The 15,253-nt window shown below is 45.1% G+C and overlaps 1 protein-coding gene across 7 annotated transcripts in view; it reads right to left on the reverse strand.

The window, feature by feature from the left end:
- Positions 1–451: 451 nt before the first annotated feature.
- LOC115100816 (cytochrome P450 2C23-like) overlaps positions 452–15,253 on the reverse strand; it is a 99,626-nt gene continuing 84,824 nt past the window's right edge. For 6 of the 7 annotated variants that reach the window (XM_029619739.1, XM_029619744.1, XM_029619743.1 and 3 more), the window contains 5 exons: positions 14,688–14,864; positions 7,816–7,957; positions 6,831–7,018; positions 5,451–5,592; positions 3,151–3,762 (listed from right to left, as the gene is read on the reverse strand). In XM_029619739.1, coding sequence (XP_029475599.1) covers positions 3,581–3,762; positions 5,451–5,592; positions 6,831–7,018; positions 7,816–7,957; positions 14,688–14,864 — 831 coding nt within the window. In that variant the 3' untranslated portion in view covers positions 3,151–3,580. Of the gene's footprint in view, positions 916–3,150; positions 3,763–5,450; positions 5,593–6,830; positions 7,019–7,815; positions 7,958–14,687; positions 14,865–15,253 lie in introns of those variants that run through there. The other variant, XM_029619737.1, reaches the window with a different exon arrangement.

Raw genomic sequence — 15,253 nt, forward strand, 5'->3', positions numbered from 1 at the left:
TGGGGAGGCCTTTTTTATGTTTAATATGAAGTGACCCCCTCTTTCATCCCATTTTGCACATTCATGCAAAACAAATGCATATCCCTACTATAAATAATATATCAAAGGACGCTACAGGGATCTTGCCGGCAAGCCATAACAAAACAAGGGGGTATCTTGTAAGATTAAGGAGTGATAATCAGTTTCCCCACCTGCAGAAGAAGACATTAGGAAATAGGTTGCTGGCTTTGTTAGTTATTTTAGTAGGGTTGAGAATGTTTTTCATGTTTTTATGATCTGTAAAATGTTTATGTATGACACATTTTTGGGCTATTGAGTCTATGAAAGTAGTCCATAAATGAAAATAAATAAAATAAAATAAACATGTCAAATACCAAAAAAATTGGACACATTTTTTTTTGAGGAAAAGTGATGACATCATTAGATTATTGGGATAAGGTACCGGTCTAGGGAATTTAAATGATCATCATGGTTAGGGTCAGGAAGAAATTATTTTCACTATTTGCACAGTGGAGGGTTTTGTTTTTTTTTTGTTCACCTTCCCTAAGCCTACCACATAGAAAATGATGTTGAGCAATCGTAAGAAGGCAGGACTTGACAGATGTCTGTCTGGTCGTCTTTCAAATTAACCAACTACGTATCTATAGAGCCTCAAGAAGCAAAGTAGTGTGAGATAACAGGGCTGTGTGCACCAGGCAGAGTCTTTGGAGAATTCCTTGAAGATCTCACCGGCCACATTAGCGAGGGAGGAGACAGAGCTGGTAGGAGGATGGCGTGCTCCTGAAGCTGTTCATTTCTATGTCATATCAATTTCCTTTGGATCAACAGGGTATTTTAAGTCAAAGTTCTGCAAGGGGGGTGGGTGAGAAACAGGAAGGTCTCCATGTGGGCCAGGCCCTCACCCACCCAGTCTGCCTGGAAACAAGAACAGAACTTAGTGAAAAATTGTGGATGATTCCAATATAAGAATATTTAGCATTACTTCAGTTTTAACAGGAAAATTCACATCCTTTATGTCTTTATTTTTGATCCATATAAGTAACATCTGAATTGGATATAATAATTTTGGAAGTATAACCATCTTTATTAATGCTGATCTTCTCCACAATGACACTGGTAAGTCTTTCCATCTGTCCATTATCTCTTGCATCTCTTTTAGCTTATCAGTTACATTGAGGCGGTATACTGTCTTGTGCTACTTACACACCCCTAAATACTGAAAATGCTTTGTAGTCGATTTTAATAGAATTTCCCCATCCCATTTCTATATCAGTGACATATCTAATGATCAAGCCTTCAGTTTAGCAAGATTAATATCTAGGCCTGAGAATATACCAAAAATGGAAATTAATGACAATTCTGACTCCATTGCTTCTCTTCCATTTTGAAAAAAGTAAAAGCAGATCATCGGGAAAAACACAGATCTTGTATTCATGTCTTCACCAAATTTTCATAGACACTTCTGCTGCGCACCTCTATCCAGGCCCGCCGGTGCCCACAGCAGGAGGAACTGCACTTGCAGAGGAGCCATTGCGGAGCCTGTGAGCCAGCATGTGCTCGCAGGCCTCGCAGTTGCTTTCTGTGGTAACAGGAAGCTTGGGTAGGAATTAGGGGGCGAAGATACTGCAGGGTTTGTGAGTGCGCAATGCCGGCGCTGCTTAACCGGATAAGTTGAAATTTAGCTGGATGAGTGCATGCAAATGAAATACCTGCATATTTTTACTTCAAACTTTAAAGGAATATGTAAGTAGATTTTAAACGCATTATATTTAGATGCAGTTTCCCCCCCCCCCCCCCCCCATAAGTTGACATTTACATGAGTCAATCAGGGGGATTTTCCTAACATTCACGCAAACTAACCAGTTTTACCAATTAGTCTACCAATTCACCCAGTCCATCTGCAGCTCGTGAAGGTCTTCCTGGCTTTTCAGTCTGAAGTTCCCCCATTTCACCTAGGTCCCCCACCCAGTCATTTTTTCACTTTTAAGATACTGAGCAGAAATATGCAAATAAGGAACCACATTTACATGTGTAAATTGCTTATAAAATAGAATTTACTCGTGGAACGGTTGGCCCCTCCCTGGAATGCCCCTGGCCCCTCCCTTTTTTTTTTACACATGCAAATGTACTCTTTGTCCGTGATTTACATGTGTATGTTGAGGTTTCTAAAACAGCACATACTCGGGTACGTGCTGTTTTACACTGGGAAGTGCTATTTTTTCGCAGACACAACTTTTGAACATTCATCTTTAACTGAGCACAGAAAAAAATAAAGTACGTTTAAACCACTGATGTGAGTAGACATGAGTATGGAAGCCACAGAGAGGTCACATATGCACACAGCCAAACCAAATGTCTCATTGTTATACTCTGACACCTTGTGGTAGAGGTGGGAGAAGCAAAAAGGCTAACAGAAGTCAAAAAGTCATGGGATGAACACAGAGGACCCCAAGTGGCAAGGGGATGGCAGAGAAACACGTGGGGTAACCAGCAAGGAGCAATAGTTGCAGTCCTAAACAAAAACAAAAGCGCAAGAAGGTGAACCTGCATGAAGCGGTAGTTACAACCCGGAAAGGCAGTGGTACAACTTGAGAGGTTGGGTGAGGGACATAGGAGTACATTTTAAAAAACAGAGAGCGCAGTTTTGTTCACGCACCAGGCGCAAACAAAAGTACACCGGATTTTATAACATATGCGGGTAGCCGCGCGTATGTTATAAAATCCAGGGTCGGCGCGCGCAAGGGGGTGCACATTTGTGCAACTTGCGCGCACCGAGCCCTGCGCACGCTGTCCGTTCCCTCCGAGGCCGCTCCAAAATCAGAACGGCCTCGGAGGGAACTTTCCTTCCACCGCCCGCACCTTCCCCTCCCTTCCCCTACCTAACCCACCCCCCCAGCCCTATCTAACCCCCCCCCCCCACCTTTATCGCACAAGTTATGCCTGCTCGAAGCAGGCGTAACTCGCGCGCGTCGTGGCCCGCTGCCTCGCCATCACCCAACCTGGGGGCTGGTCCGGAGGCCTCGGTCATGCCCCCCGGAACGCCCCTGGGCCGGCAACACGCCCCCCCAGAACACTCCCAGAACGCCCCGCTGCCCCCCGACACGCCCCTCCCCCCCCCCCCGCAAAGCCCCGGGACTTACGCGCATCCCGGGGCTTGCTCACGCAGGGGTTTTTTTTAAGGGTTACGTGCTTAACTTAAGCGCGTAACCCTTTAAAATCCGGCCCATAGAGAATAGGTGAGTGGATGTTGGAGTCCATGTAGAAATTTATGTGCACATCTGCCTGGGGTGGATGGGCCGCTGCCGGGCAGACTGGATGGGCCCTTTTGGTCATTTACTATGGGGTAAATTCTTAAAGGGCCGCGCGAGCGTCCATGTGCATTCAGTTCCTGGCGCGCGCATATGGACATGCCAACTTTACAACAGGTGTTTTTCAACTTAACCAACTACGTATCTAGAATACGTAGCTTCCATAAAACAAAGTGATGTTACATAACAGTGCTATGTACACCAGAGGCTCAGCCTTTCAGCACAGCTGAGCTGAGTTCTTTGAGAGTTTAGTAACGATACCATAGGCCGCATTAGCGAGGGAGAAGGCAGAGCTGGTAGGGATGTGGTACTTTCGAGACGCCACTCGTTTCTGGGGTCAAGTCAATGTCCTTCAGGTCAACAATGGGCTTTAAGTCGAAGTTCTGCAGGATGGTGGTGAGGAACAGGAAGATCTCCATGCGAGCCAGGCCCTCACCCAGACAGATTCTTCTGCCTGAAAATGAGAGCAGAGAATAGCAAAAATTGTGGATAAGTTTGAGATAAAAAAATAATAATAATATTGCTAAGTGGCCTTAATTCATATTCTGCTTTGCAGCTCAGAGAGGAAACTTTTCAGATTCTTCCCTTGTAATTTGGGGAGTTAAGCTACCTGGCTATGTGATAAAAAGCATGCATGTGTGCACTTTTAAGTAAAGTTTTATATTCATAAGAGGCATGCCTATGGGCATGTTCAGGCTGCAGGAGTACAACAGTCAATTTAATTTTCAATTATGCACACATAGTTTCTCTCCTGAAATTCTAGTTGCACAAATAGCAGGAATAAAGTGTATGGATGGGCTCCCTGTGGCCGAGAGAAGAGACTTGGCAGGTTATGAGTGGAGCCCATCCGGTTTGCAGCTGACAGAAGACTCAGCAACCATAAGCGGTGCCTTCCTGCTCGTGGCTGAGAGAAGAGACTCAGCAGGCCACTCACAGTCGAGAGATGCAGACTCTGCAGGCCATGAGCAGTGCCTCTGTTTGTGTGTGTGTGTGTAAGCTAGAGAGAGGGAGCCTGTATGAGGGAGTGAGAGTGCATGTGTGTGTGTGAGAAAGGGAGCCTGTGTAAGGGTGTGTTTGTGTGCCAGAGAGTCAGGGAACCTTTGTAAAGAGGGTGTGTGTGTGCAAGAGACAGAGAGTTTGTATGAGGGGGTATATGAGAGAGACAGAGGGAAGGTGTGTGTATATGAGAGAGAGGGAGCTTGTATAAGGGTGGGTGGGTGTGTGTGTGTGTGTGAGTGAGTGAGTGAGAGAAATTGTGTGCGTACGAGAGATCGATGGGGGTTAGTGAGAGAGAGGGAGCATGTGTAAGGGTATGTGTAAGAATGTCAAGGAACCTCTCTGTGTGTGTGAGAGAGAAGGGATCTGTCTGAAAGAATAAGGGCACGTGTATGTGAGAGAGAGAGAGGGTGTGAGAGTGAGAGAGCATATATGTGTGTGTGTGTCTAGTAGAGCGTGTATGTGTGGGAGAGCCTGTGTATGTTTGTGTGTGAGAAAGAACAAACGTGTATAAATATGTGTGTGTATATGAAACAAAGGAGACAGTTTCTCCCCACCCCATCAGCTAATCCACAACAATCTCAGGGCATTTGGAAATCAAAAGTTCCCAGGTAGCTTTGTTAGTTTTAATCATTGAGTGTTAATATTTGCTTTGTGCACTGTTTTTCAATTTTTGTTTTGGAGCTAGAACTTTATTTTTTTTTTAGTTTTCAATTATTGGATGTTGCTGTTTGTCTGATATTTTGAAATATTCTTGTTCTAGTATGGTTTTACTGTTATTGATGTTTTATATTTCTTCATTTTATTGTTACATAATTTTTACTTGTGTGTTTGGGCCGGGGAGGTCAGGGCTTGGGCCCGGGCCTGGACCTGGGGAGGAGTGGGGGGCACGAGGCAGAAGGTTTGCCTAGGGTGCCTAATACCCTTGCACTGGCTCTGACTGCATGGGTAACTCACATACCTTCACGCCTTAGTGAAAAATACCCCCCACATGTGTAAGGTCACCAGCCGGCTCCATTTTTCAGCTCAGGCTGCTCCTATCCTGGCTTTGCTCCCCTGCGTTTATGGGCTTACGGTTTTGATTTCCCTAGGAAAAGCAGGGTATATATCTATTTAAAAACATTAAAAAATCATAGGTGTCGATACCTGAAGAGAAAGGCATGAAAGCATCATTTCTTTTAAAGCAGCCGTTGGCATCCAAGAAGTGCCTGGGGTCGAAAGATTCTGGGTTCCGGAAATGTTTTGGGTCATACAGGACTGAGCTCAGCATGGGATAGATTGTGGTGCCCTGGAAGACAAAGGGTAGGCAGCGCCTTTATCAGCAGAAAGCAGACACTAGCAAATGACATTCAGAAACTAAAGAAGTTTAACCTGGTACTTAATTTCATGGTAGGAGTATGCAGGGAGCCCATAATAGCTTTATTGGGAGGAAGGTTGAAAACAGATTATAGCTGATAGAACTGGCGATGGATGAAAGTTACTTTAAAATTAAGGGAAATGCTGTTTTTGAGTTTAGGTGATAAGAAATAATCTACCATAAACTAATACATCTTCAGCTGACCAGTGAGATTCAAAGATGTGCAAAGAAAAAAATTAACAATGAATATTTGTGGAACTTGGTTGAAGATCATATTCAGACTACAATTGAAGAACATGAATGCAGGATGGTCAGACAGATATCACAAAGGCTAGGATAGTTCTTGTCCTTTCACGTAACTTTCTCCACCATTGCTCATTTGGCAATGATGAGTCTTGCTCTCTCAAGTGGGTCAGTGCATACTTGAGAACTGACACCATCAGCAGTCTTGGCAATGGCTCCTAACAACCATGCACCAACTTCTTGCTATGAGCAGATAGGGAGCAATAAAGCTCACTCTTAACAGCCAAACGGGACTGTCCAACAGATACTGTTTAGTCAATAAGTAAAGTTTGTAATCGCAAGGAATTGCTGTATTTTGCTTGCATGCTGTAGCTTAACAAGGGTCAATACTTATCAATAAGCAGCACTGCTGACCGATGTCTCATTAATTATAGTTCTTGGTCATGGACAATCAGTCAGTGCAGTATATTAGCCTTTCATAATCAGGACTAGGCATGACGTTATGGCTCAGCTCTTACAAGTCAACCTGTATTTCATCCTGTGAAATTAAGATGCAGCACGTAGAGTAAGTTTCAATGCTGTGGGCCCTTTGAGTCGTTTGTACTCACGGTTTCAAAGGGAAACCTACAGTCATTTCTCAAGTCCACAGCTACATAGTTCCTTCTTCCCTTTGCACCTCCCCTTTCATTTATCCTAAATCCAACAATCTGATGGAACTCAGTGGCTAGATTCAGCCTGAGGAACTCCCCTGGGTAAATTCTCAGTTAGGACAGGAAAATTCCTTTACAAATTATTTTCTATCTAGTATTTTCTTCCAAGGATCAAAATGATGAAACAGGGCTCTTGTATAATAGAGGAACTTGTTAATGCAAAGTTTTTCCTTTCAGTTCTATGCCCTTTTGGGGTAAAAATGATGAGACTCACACCTTGGGAATAACATATTGCCTGAACGGGGTATCTCGTGTCACGGCATGGGGGAGGCCCAGGGGGACGATGTCTATGAACCGCTGGATCTCATGAGCTACAGCTTCGGTGTAGGGCATCGCACTTCTGTCTTCAATGGCAGGACAACGGTTTCGACCAATCACACGGTCGATCTCCTCATGGATTTTTGCTTTCAAGGGATCAGAAAAAACATTGGTTAGGGCCCTATTGGGAAGAGAGAGAATCTAGTTTGAATTATTACAAAACGGTGCAATAGAATCAAGTATAGAAGGTCCTGAACCATGGCACTGCCCATCCTAATGAGTTCTAGAAAAGCTGGAAATGAGCCTGGACAAGCTCCTTATTGTAGATCATGAGGTCAGGAAAATCAAAAGCACAAAACGGGAACAATGAGATGAGACAGAAGTGTGTAAATCATTTGAAACATACAGACTCGCATGTGTAGTTCAATAGTTGAGAGGAATGCCTCATTTGGCTGTTAAGGCCATTTTATTTTGTGGTGGTGGAAACTAGGCTGGCAAACACTCGGGACCACTGACCATGGCTCCTTCCCATCTGGGGGCTGTGAACATTGCCTCTGCCGCATCCCCAGCCCCAGATGATCTGGTGAGCAGAAGACCAGACTCAGGGATCAAACCAGTAACCAGAGTCTGGTCTTTTGCTCCCCAGATCAGCAGCTGCCATAGGACTGTAATAGATCTAACAACCTGGCCCCCGTTTTCCCTTTCTGTTGTGATAATGAGGATCTAACTTGCAACTTGATCTCCCCCACTGCTGATTATCCTCCTCTGCCTTCTTGAATTCCACCTCCATCGAGGAGGCCACTCCCTGCTTCCACCACCCTGTCTGTGCTGCTGGGGCTTCATGATCGTGAGAGCTCTGCATGTGAGAGACACCGAGTCTGGGCAGAAACGTTAGGATTGAACCTTTGGCTCTTCATTTCATCACCTGCTTTTTCTTGCTCACCTTCGATTTCTGGGTATTTAAGAAGAATCATGAGTCCATATCTCAGGGTCGTGCTGACTGTCTCCGTCCCAGCCGTGAATAAGTCAAACGTGGTAATTACTAAGTTCTCTATGGAAAATTCACTCAGGGAGTTCTCTTTTTCCTGACAGATAAAAAAGATCAAAGATGAAGCTACTTAAAGAAGGAACATAGAGAGTCGGTGGCAGAGCTGAAGGTTAGAACCCAAACAAAGGAGGATAAAGTGACTTGGTTGAGGATACAAAGTCATTGGCAAAGATGAAATTAATGCTGGTGCGCAGAGAGATAAAGTGACTCGCGCAAGTCACACATAGCAGCAGAGCTCAGTTTAGAAGTAAAACATAAGGAAATAAAGAGATCTGCTCAACATCATAAATCAGTAGAAGACAGGCCAGTCAAACTCGTATACCAATATTTACACTGGCATACACTTCAAATTAGGATTAAGATTTGTGTATAACAGAAAATATTACTGAGCTATGGTTGTCCATGGTCAGTTTGGGTTTTTTTTATGGCTCTGGTTGAAGACTAAAGAGCTTATGTTTTGGTTTTTTTTTAAACATGCTGAAATCATCTACATTTTCACTATCCCCATGTTTAATACAAAAGGTCCAAGTTAAAGTGAGTGTGGTTTTTTAATACGTATACCCCATCATCATCTTTTACACATTTTTCTCCATGCCAACAAGGACAAAAGAACTGGTTAGCAGTGGGAAAAATGCCCTCCCAAGGCTACCCGTATTCCTTCCTCCCACTGTTCCCCACCCCCCCCATACTAGTAAGTCAGCCTGTAGAGGAAAGCAAACTAATTTTGTCCTGCCACATTACCAATCTGCTTCAAAATACTGTGCGTTTCAAAATGTAAGATGGCAAGGCCACCATCTTGAAGTAGACTGGTGACACAGAAGGACAAAGACAGGCTGCTCTCCTCCTCCTGCACTTCAGTGAGACAGATACTAAAAATCCCCCTTGTTTACTTCTTCTCCCCACTACCCTACCCCAGTGAACAGACAGATTTCCAGTGCCTCTGTCTCTTTCACACAGAAAGCACTGCAGCAGTGAAGATAAGAACAAAACCTTTCCTTTGCCCAACTTCTTCTCTCTCATTCCTTTCTCTTTTTTAAATTTTTTCTTTCATTCAGAGCTCCAGAAAATCCACCAGAGAAGTAACTCTCAAAATGGAGTTTGCACATGCTTAAACCTTACAGTGGGAGGACATCAGCATCACTTGATACAAGTACCAGCTATAGGCTGGTTAAAAAAAATGCTTGATCTTGATAGGTCCTCTGTCCTGTCTTTTTCACTGTTGATTCCTGCCTTAGCTGCCCACAGTCAGACTATGGCATCATGGGCATTGTTTGGTTGCTAAGTTACCTTAAAGAGAAGGAAGGCAATCTAGCTGCCACTATTTTGCTTGTATTAACAGGAAACACAAACAAATAGAAATGAACATTTTTGTTTATTTTCTTAAGTACCCGCCATTTGTTTCAGGTGACCGCAAATGAAAGACAATTTTCAAAAGCCATTTACCTGAGTAAAGTGCATTAACTCGGGTGAATCCAATGGACAATTGCCCACTTACACAGGTAAAGTGCATTTACATGTGTAAAACCCATTTTTAAGCGTGCAAATGTCATTGAAAATCAGGCCTTGAGCAAGAGAAGAGGATTTCAAGTTTTAATTGGGATCCTACAGGAACAGAGGAGGTTCTAATGCCTGCACTTGTTACTGAAGCAGTCTGACTTCTTGTGATTTGATTTTTTTTTTCTACTGATTGTCTCCCATTTGACTACAAGATTAAAAAGCTGTTTTCCTATATACTTTTCCATTTTTGTACTGCTTTACTTGATTTTTATTTCAGTAAAGTGTTATTTTGTTTTGGAACACAACGCTCGATACGTGGACTTGTAAGACTGAGAGTGATCCCCTTAAGCTTCTTACAACTTTGTTGCACCCACGGAAGAATCCTGATCCTGGAGCTGTGGCAAGGTTTTTCTCAACGCCTGCAGTGTCTGAAAGTGAGCCCTTACCTGTTTCTGGGAGAATCTGGAAAAGGGGGTTACATATGAAGAAGGGCGAATAGATTGAGCCTGAATCCTAAGCAATTGGAAGCCCTGTGGGCAAGCCACTGGCTTCCTCTAGATCTAAATGTAAGTGTAGTTTTGGATGGTGTTAACCTACCCAGGCCATAAAGGCACAAGTCCAGAACCTGAATAGGTTTCTTGACTCAGAATTAAATATGGGGGCTCATATTTTCTTAGTGACAGAAGTGCCTGCAATAAGTTATGTGAAGTCCAAATATTGCATCCTGTTTTAACTATGGCAGATTTTAAAACGCTGATGCATGCACTTGCCTTAACTTGTTTATACAAATGCAATGCTCTGTTTAATGGTCTTCCTTTAAAAGCTTTCCATACTCTGTAGTTGACAAGATGCAGTGGCCTGACTAAACTAGGACTGCAAATATGGGGATAGAATTACTCCTTTACTGAATGAATTCTATTGGCTTCCAATAGATGCTCTATTTAAGATTCTTATTCTCAGCGAGGGAGGATAATTTTCAAAGCCTCCTGCCTCTCATCAGGCTTTCCCCTTTTTTGGTAGGGGATTGGCCTCCGTGCGCCACCCTTCCAGAGGATCCCCAAGTATTTAGTTCAGCAACTTAGATTTTTGCCAGATTTCTTTTTGGTTTTACTTATCAATAACCAAACCTCATTCCCTTTTTCTTCAAGACTCAATAACAACCAACCATGGAGGGAACTCCCCAACATCTGATGAACGTGTGGGGAGTTCCCTCAATGGTTGTTATTGGGGATTTCTTTTGGGGGCAAAAGTGCTCTTTGGCCAGAGAACTGAAAACCCATGAGCACCACCCTAGCAGGCCGATACATTACAGTGCGCTCCATCGAAGTGCACTGTTAGCCGGCATTTGGACGCGCGTTTTGGATGCGCTAGCTTTACCCCTTATTCAGTAAGGGGTAATAGCGCGTCCAAAACGTGCGTCCAACCCCCCCGAACCTAATAGCGCCCGCAACATGCAAATGTATGTTGATGGCCCTATTAGGTATTCCCGCACGATTCAAAAAGCAAAATGTGCAGCCAAGCCGTACATTTTATTTTCAGAAATTAGCGCCTACCCAAAGGTAGGCGCTAATTTCGCCGGGCACCAGGAAAGTGCACTGAAAAGCAGTAAAAACTGCTTTTCTGTGCACCCTCTGACTTAATATCATGGTGATATTAAGTCGGAGGTCCCGAAAGTTTAAAAAAAGTAAAAAATTAAAAAAAAATTTTTTTAAATGGGCCCGCGGCTGGCAGGTCGAAAACTGGACACTCAATTTTGCCGGCGTCCGGTTTCCGAACCCATGGCTGTCAGTGGGCTCGAGAACCGACGCCGGCAAAATTGAGCGTTGGCTGTCAAGCCCGCTGACAGCCGCTGCTTCCGACAAAAAAGAGGCGCTAGGAGGACACGCTACCACGCTAGTGTCCCTAGCGCCTCCTTTTACCGCGGGCCCTAATTAAAATAAATTAAAATTCTGTATCGCGCGCACAGGAGAGTGGCCTGTGCGCGCGCCCGCTCTCCCGCGATTTTACTGTATCGGCCAGTAGGTGGGCAAGACCGGTGACAGATCTTTCTGAGTGAGATTTTTGATGGGCAAAATGTGTCCTGTTTATTCAAGAAGGAAAATACACTTTTTGTTGTGAAAAGGTTTTAAGCCACCCCCTCTTCACTGGGAGCCTGGCTGGATCAGCAGGTCCTCCTCCCATCCCAAAGACTTTTCAGCCCGAGGAACCAACCTTTCAGAGCAGCTTAATAGAGTCAAGAAAGAGGGAGATCCCATCCGTGTCTCCACCAATTTGGCACCAGGACTCAGGGCTGGGTGTTCGGGAAGACGCTGGACTGTAAGGTGGGATTTCACTATGCCAGTAGGGGACCCCTGACCTAGGAATCCTAGTTAAGCTGCTGGGGGAGCTTTAATGCACAGTTTACATCACCTGGGAAGCTCAGCCAGTGTGCTGAAAGAAAAGGACACCTAGCCACAGTGAAACACTCTGTCTGTAAAGAGGTCATCTGTAGGGATGTGAATCGGGCTTCGGACGATTGAAAATATCGTACGATATTTTCAAAATCGTCGGAAATCGGGGACTCCCCCAAGCGATAGAAAAACACCACGATATTGTTCGTGGGGGTTCTCTTATCTTTTTGGGGGAGGGCGGGAAAAACGGCACACAAAAATAACCCCTAAACCCACCCCGACCCTTTAAAACGAATCCCTTAGCTTCCCCCACCCTCCTGACCCCTCCAAAAACTTTTTACAGGTACCTGGTGGTCCAGTGGGGGTCCTGGGAGCGATCTCCCGCTCCCCGGCCGTCAGCTGCCACTAATCAAAATGGCGCCGATGGCCCTTTGCCCTTACCATGTGACAGGGTATCCGTGCCATTGGCCGGCCCCTGTCACATGGAGGGAGCACTGGATGGCTGGCACCATCTTTAAAAATGGCGCGGGCCATCCAGTGCTCCTATCATGTGACAGGGGCCGGCCAATGGCACGGATACTCTGTCACATGGTAAGGGCAAAGGGCCATCGGCGCCATTTTGATTAGTGGCAGCCGACGGCCCGGGAGCGGGAGATCGCTCCCATGACCCCCACTGGACCACCAGGTACCTGTAAAATGTTTTGGGGGGGTGGTCGGGAGGGTGGGGGAAGCTAAAGGATTAGTTTTAAAGGGTCGGGGTGGGTTTTTTGTTTATCGGCTCGGGCACAGCCAATAAACAAAACCGAGATCAGGCCGGACGAAAAAAAAACCGATGTGAATCCGAACCGGAATCCGAACCTATTCCGGTTCCGATTCACATCTCTAATCATCTGTAACTGCACAAGTATTTAAAGATGGACTTTTATTTGCCTTAAATCAATCGGTAAAATCCTCCCCCCCTCCCTCAGGGTTCAAGAGTCGAGCTGGGAAGGAGTCAGCTAGCCGGAGCAGCCCCAGAGGTTATAAATGTGATTGTGTGCCCCTGGGACTAAACACCCCGGCGAGGTTTACATACATATGAAGATCAGCCTAGGGAGGGTAATTTCCAAAGTCAGGAGTGTGTGTGGCTGCTTTTCCCTCTCAGACTTTCCTCAGTTTTTCAATGTGAAAGAATGCGCATACTTTGCCTTTGAAATTCTCAGAAAATCCTGCACAGTTACAACTGCTCCTGGCATAATGTAAATTGTGCATGTAGACTTATATGCATGCTTTTTATAATTGAAAGTATGCACGTAAATCCAAAGGGCCAGATCTTAAAATCTATGCCCGATTTTATAACATGCGCGCGCTGCCACGCGCATGTTATAAAATCCGGGCTCGGCGCACGCAAGGGGGCGCACACATGTGCACCTTGTACGCACCGAGCCCAATGGGTGCCCCGATGGCTTTCCCCATTCCCTCCAAGGCCGCTCCAAAATCAGAGCGGCCTTGGAGGGAACTTTTTTTTGGATCCCCCCCACCTTTCCCTCCCTTCCCCTATCTAACCCACCCCCCAGCCCTACCTAAATCCCCCCCACCTTATTTGGTGGAGTTATGCCTGCCTCTGGCAGGTGTAACTTGCGCGCGCTGGTGGGCTGCTGGCGCACAAACCTCCAGCAGGGCCGCTTGCCGGAGGACTTGGGAACGCCCCCAGCCTCACCTCCATGCCCCAGCCCACCCCTGGCCCCGCCCCCGATCCGCCCATTTTCAAAAGCCCCGGGACATACGCGCGTCCCGGGGCTTGCGCGCTCCGCCGAGCCTATGCAAAATAGGCTCAGCGCGCGCAGGGGCAGATTTTGTCGGGTTACACACGTAGCCTTTGAAAATCTGCCCCAAACTGTGTCTCCAACTCCATCTCCCAGAATACCTCATTTCTGCCTGAACTCAAGCACATATATTTTGCACACACAGACTAGAAAGTTTTCTGGTTTGCCCCTGTCATGACAACTTGGGCTCTTCATGCCACTCTTGATGCCCCAGTCTTCATGTCTTAGAGTGCTTTTACCTGCCTGTAAGTTTCATTAAATCTGGATAGAAAAACCCAGAGTTATGCCCAAAATAGGATGCAATGCTTCCTCCATTGATTTTAATGGAAAGCAAATGAATGAATGAATGAAATGAATCACCACTTCAAACGAATCAAAATAATGAAATGCAACAAAAAATGTTTTTCATGCACATACCTACTGGGTTTAGAGCCTAGGTCCCTAAATTTGACTATAGTCAATTCATTGACAAGCTGTCATTAATGTATCTCGACAATGATTTTCCACACAGTACAATGGAATATGAAAACAAGTCAAACTAAGAATGCCCACCCTAAATCATCTAGACATTACACAGTAAGTACAAGTGCAAGATGATATGTCCCAGCAGGTTTTCCATGCTACTAGAATTTAGATATGAAGAGGTCTATTTTTAGCTGCTAGGCACTTGGGAAATGTATCCACTAACTTTGCTGCTGAACATATCCGTCTATGTAAATGATAGCCAGATACATTTATCCAGCTAGGACTGCTCTCCAAAAGTTGTCCGTTTATGTTAGCCAAATAACAGTGCTCCACCCCGGAACGTCCCCAGAGTGCCTTTGCTAAAGCCGGGTAAGTTTCTAACCAGATAACAAGTTATCTAGCTATGCCAGGGTCTGTCAGACTAGTGGGATTTGTAAATCTCATGGTTTGTCTGGCTGAATCTGAATTTAGTTGAACAAACCGCTTTCAGCATTATTGATCCCCATGACTTGCTGCACTATCCCCAAATATAAAATGTCACAAGATACTTGGGGGGATTGTGCTCTGCCTCTTTTCCCACCCTCAAGCTCTCCCAAATAAAACCATTTACCTGCTCCATTTTCATGAGGAAACAGTCAATGAAGTCCCGGGGGGAGCTGGGATCCAGAGTCTCCTGATGCATCTTCACTCTGTTCCTTACAAATTCTTGCAACTGATCCACCTCTTTAAGCAACTGCTTGTGGAGTCCGGGCAGGTACTCCATCACATTAGGGAAGAAATTGTAGAGCTAGGAGAAGAGGTTACAGGTGCAGGCTCATCACAATTTTATTCCCAGTCAAAACAAGAAAGGTTTTACGCGATTCAGCAAAAGATCTACAGCTGGTCAAGCTGTGTTTGCACATTAAGTTCTTTGTGGCACTGTTTTATTTATATATAGGTGAGAGGGGTATAAATTCTGAGCTACGCCTAACCCCTATCTGGACTTTAACTTCTCTCTGCATTTTACAAGACCACTGCTAGTGTTCCAGTATGGACTGGGAAGAACGGGTCACACTTTCAGGGACTAAGCATTCTGTCCTATGCCAGGGTTTTGGAAAATGCAGAAGCACAAACCCCTCCCCAGCTGCATCCCTCCCTGGTAATGTTTCCACAAAGTTTGAGTAAACGTACATGCAT

This window comes from Rhinatrema bivittatum, chromosome 11 (assembly GCF_901001135.1).
Source record: "Rhinatrema bivittatum chromosome 11, aRhiBiv1.1, whole genome shotgun sequence".
Classification (NCBI taxonomy): domain Eukaryota; kingdom Metazoa; phylum Chordata; class Amphibia; order Gymnophiona; family Rhinatrematidae; genus Rhinatrema; species Rhinatrema bivittatum.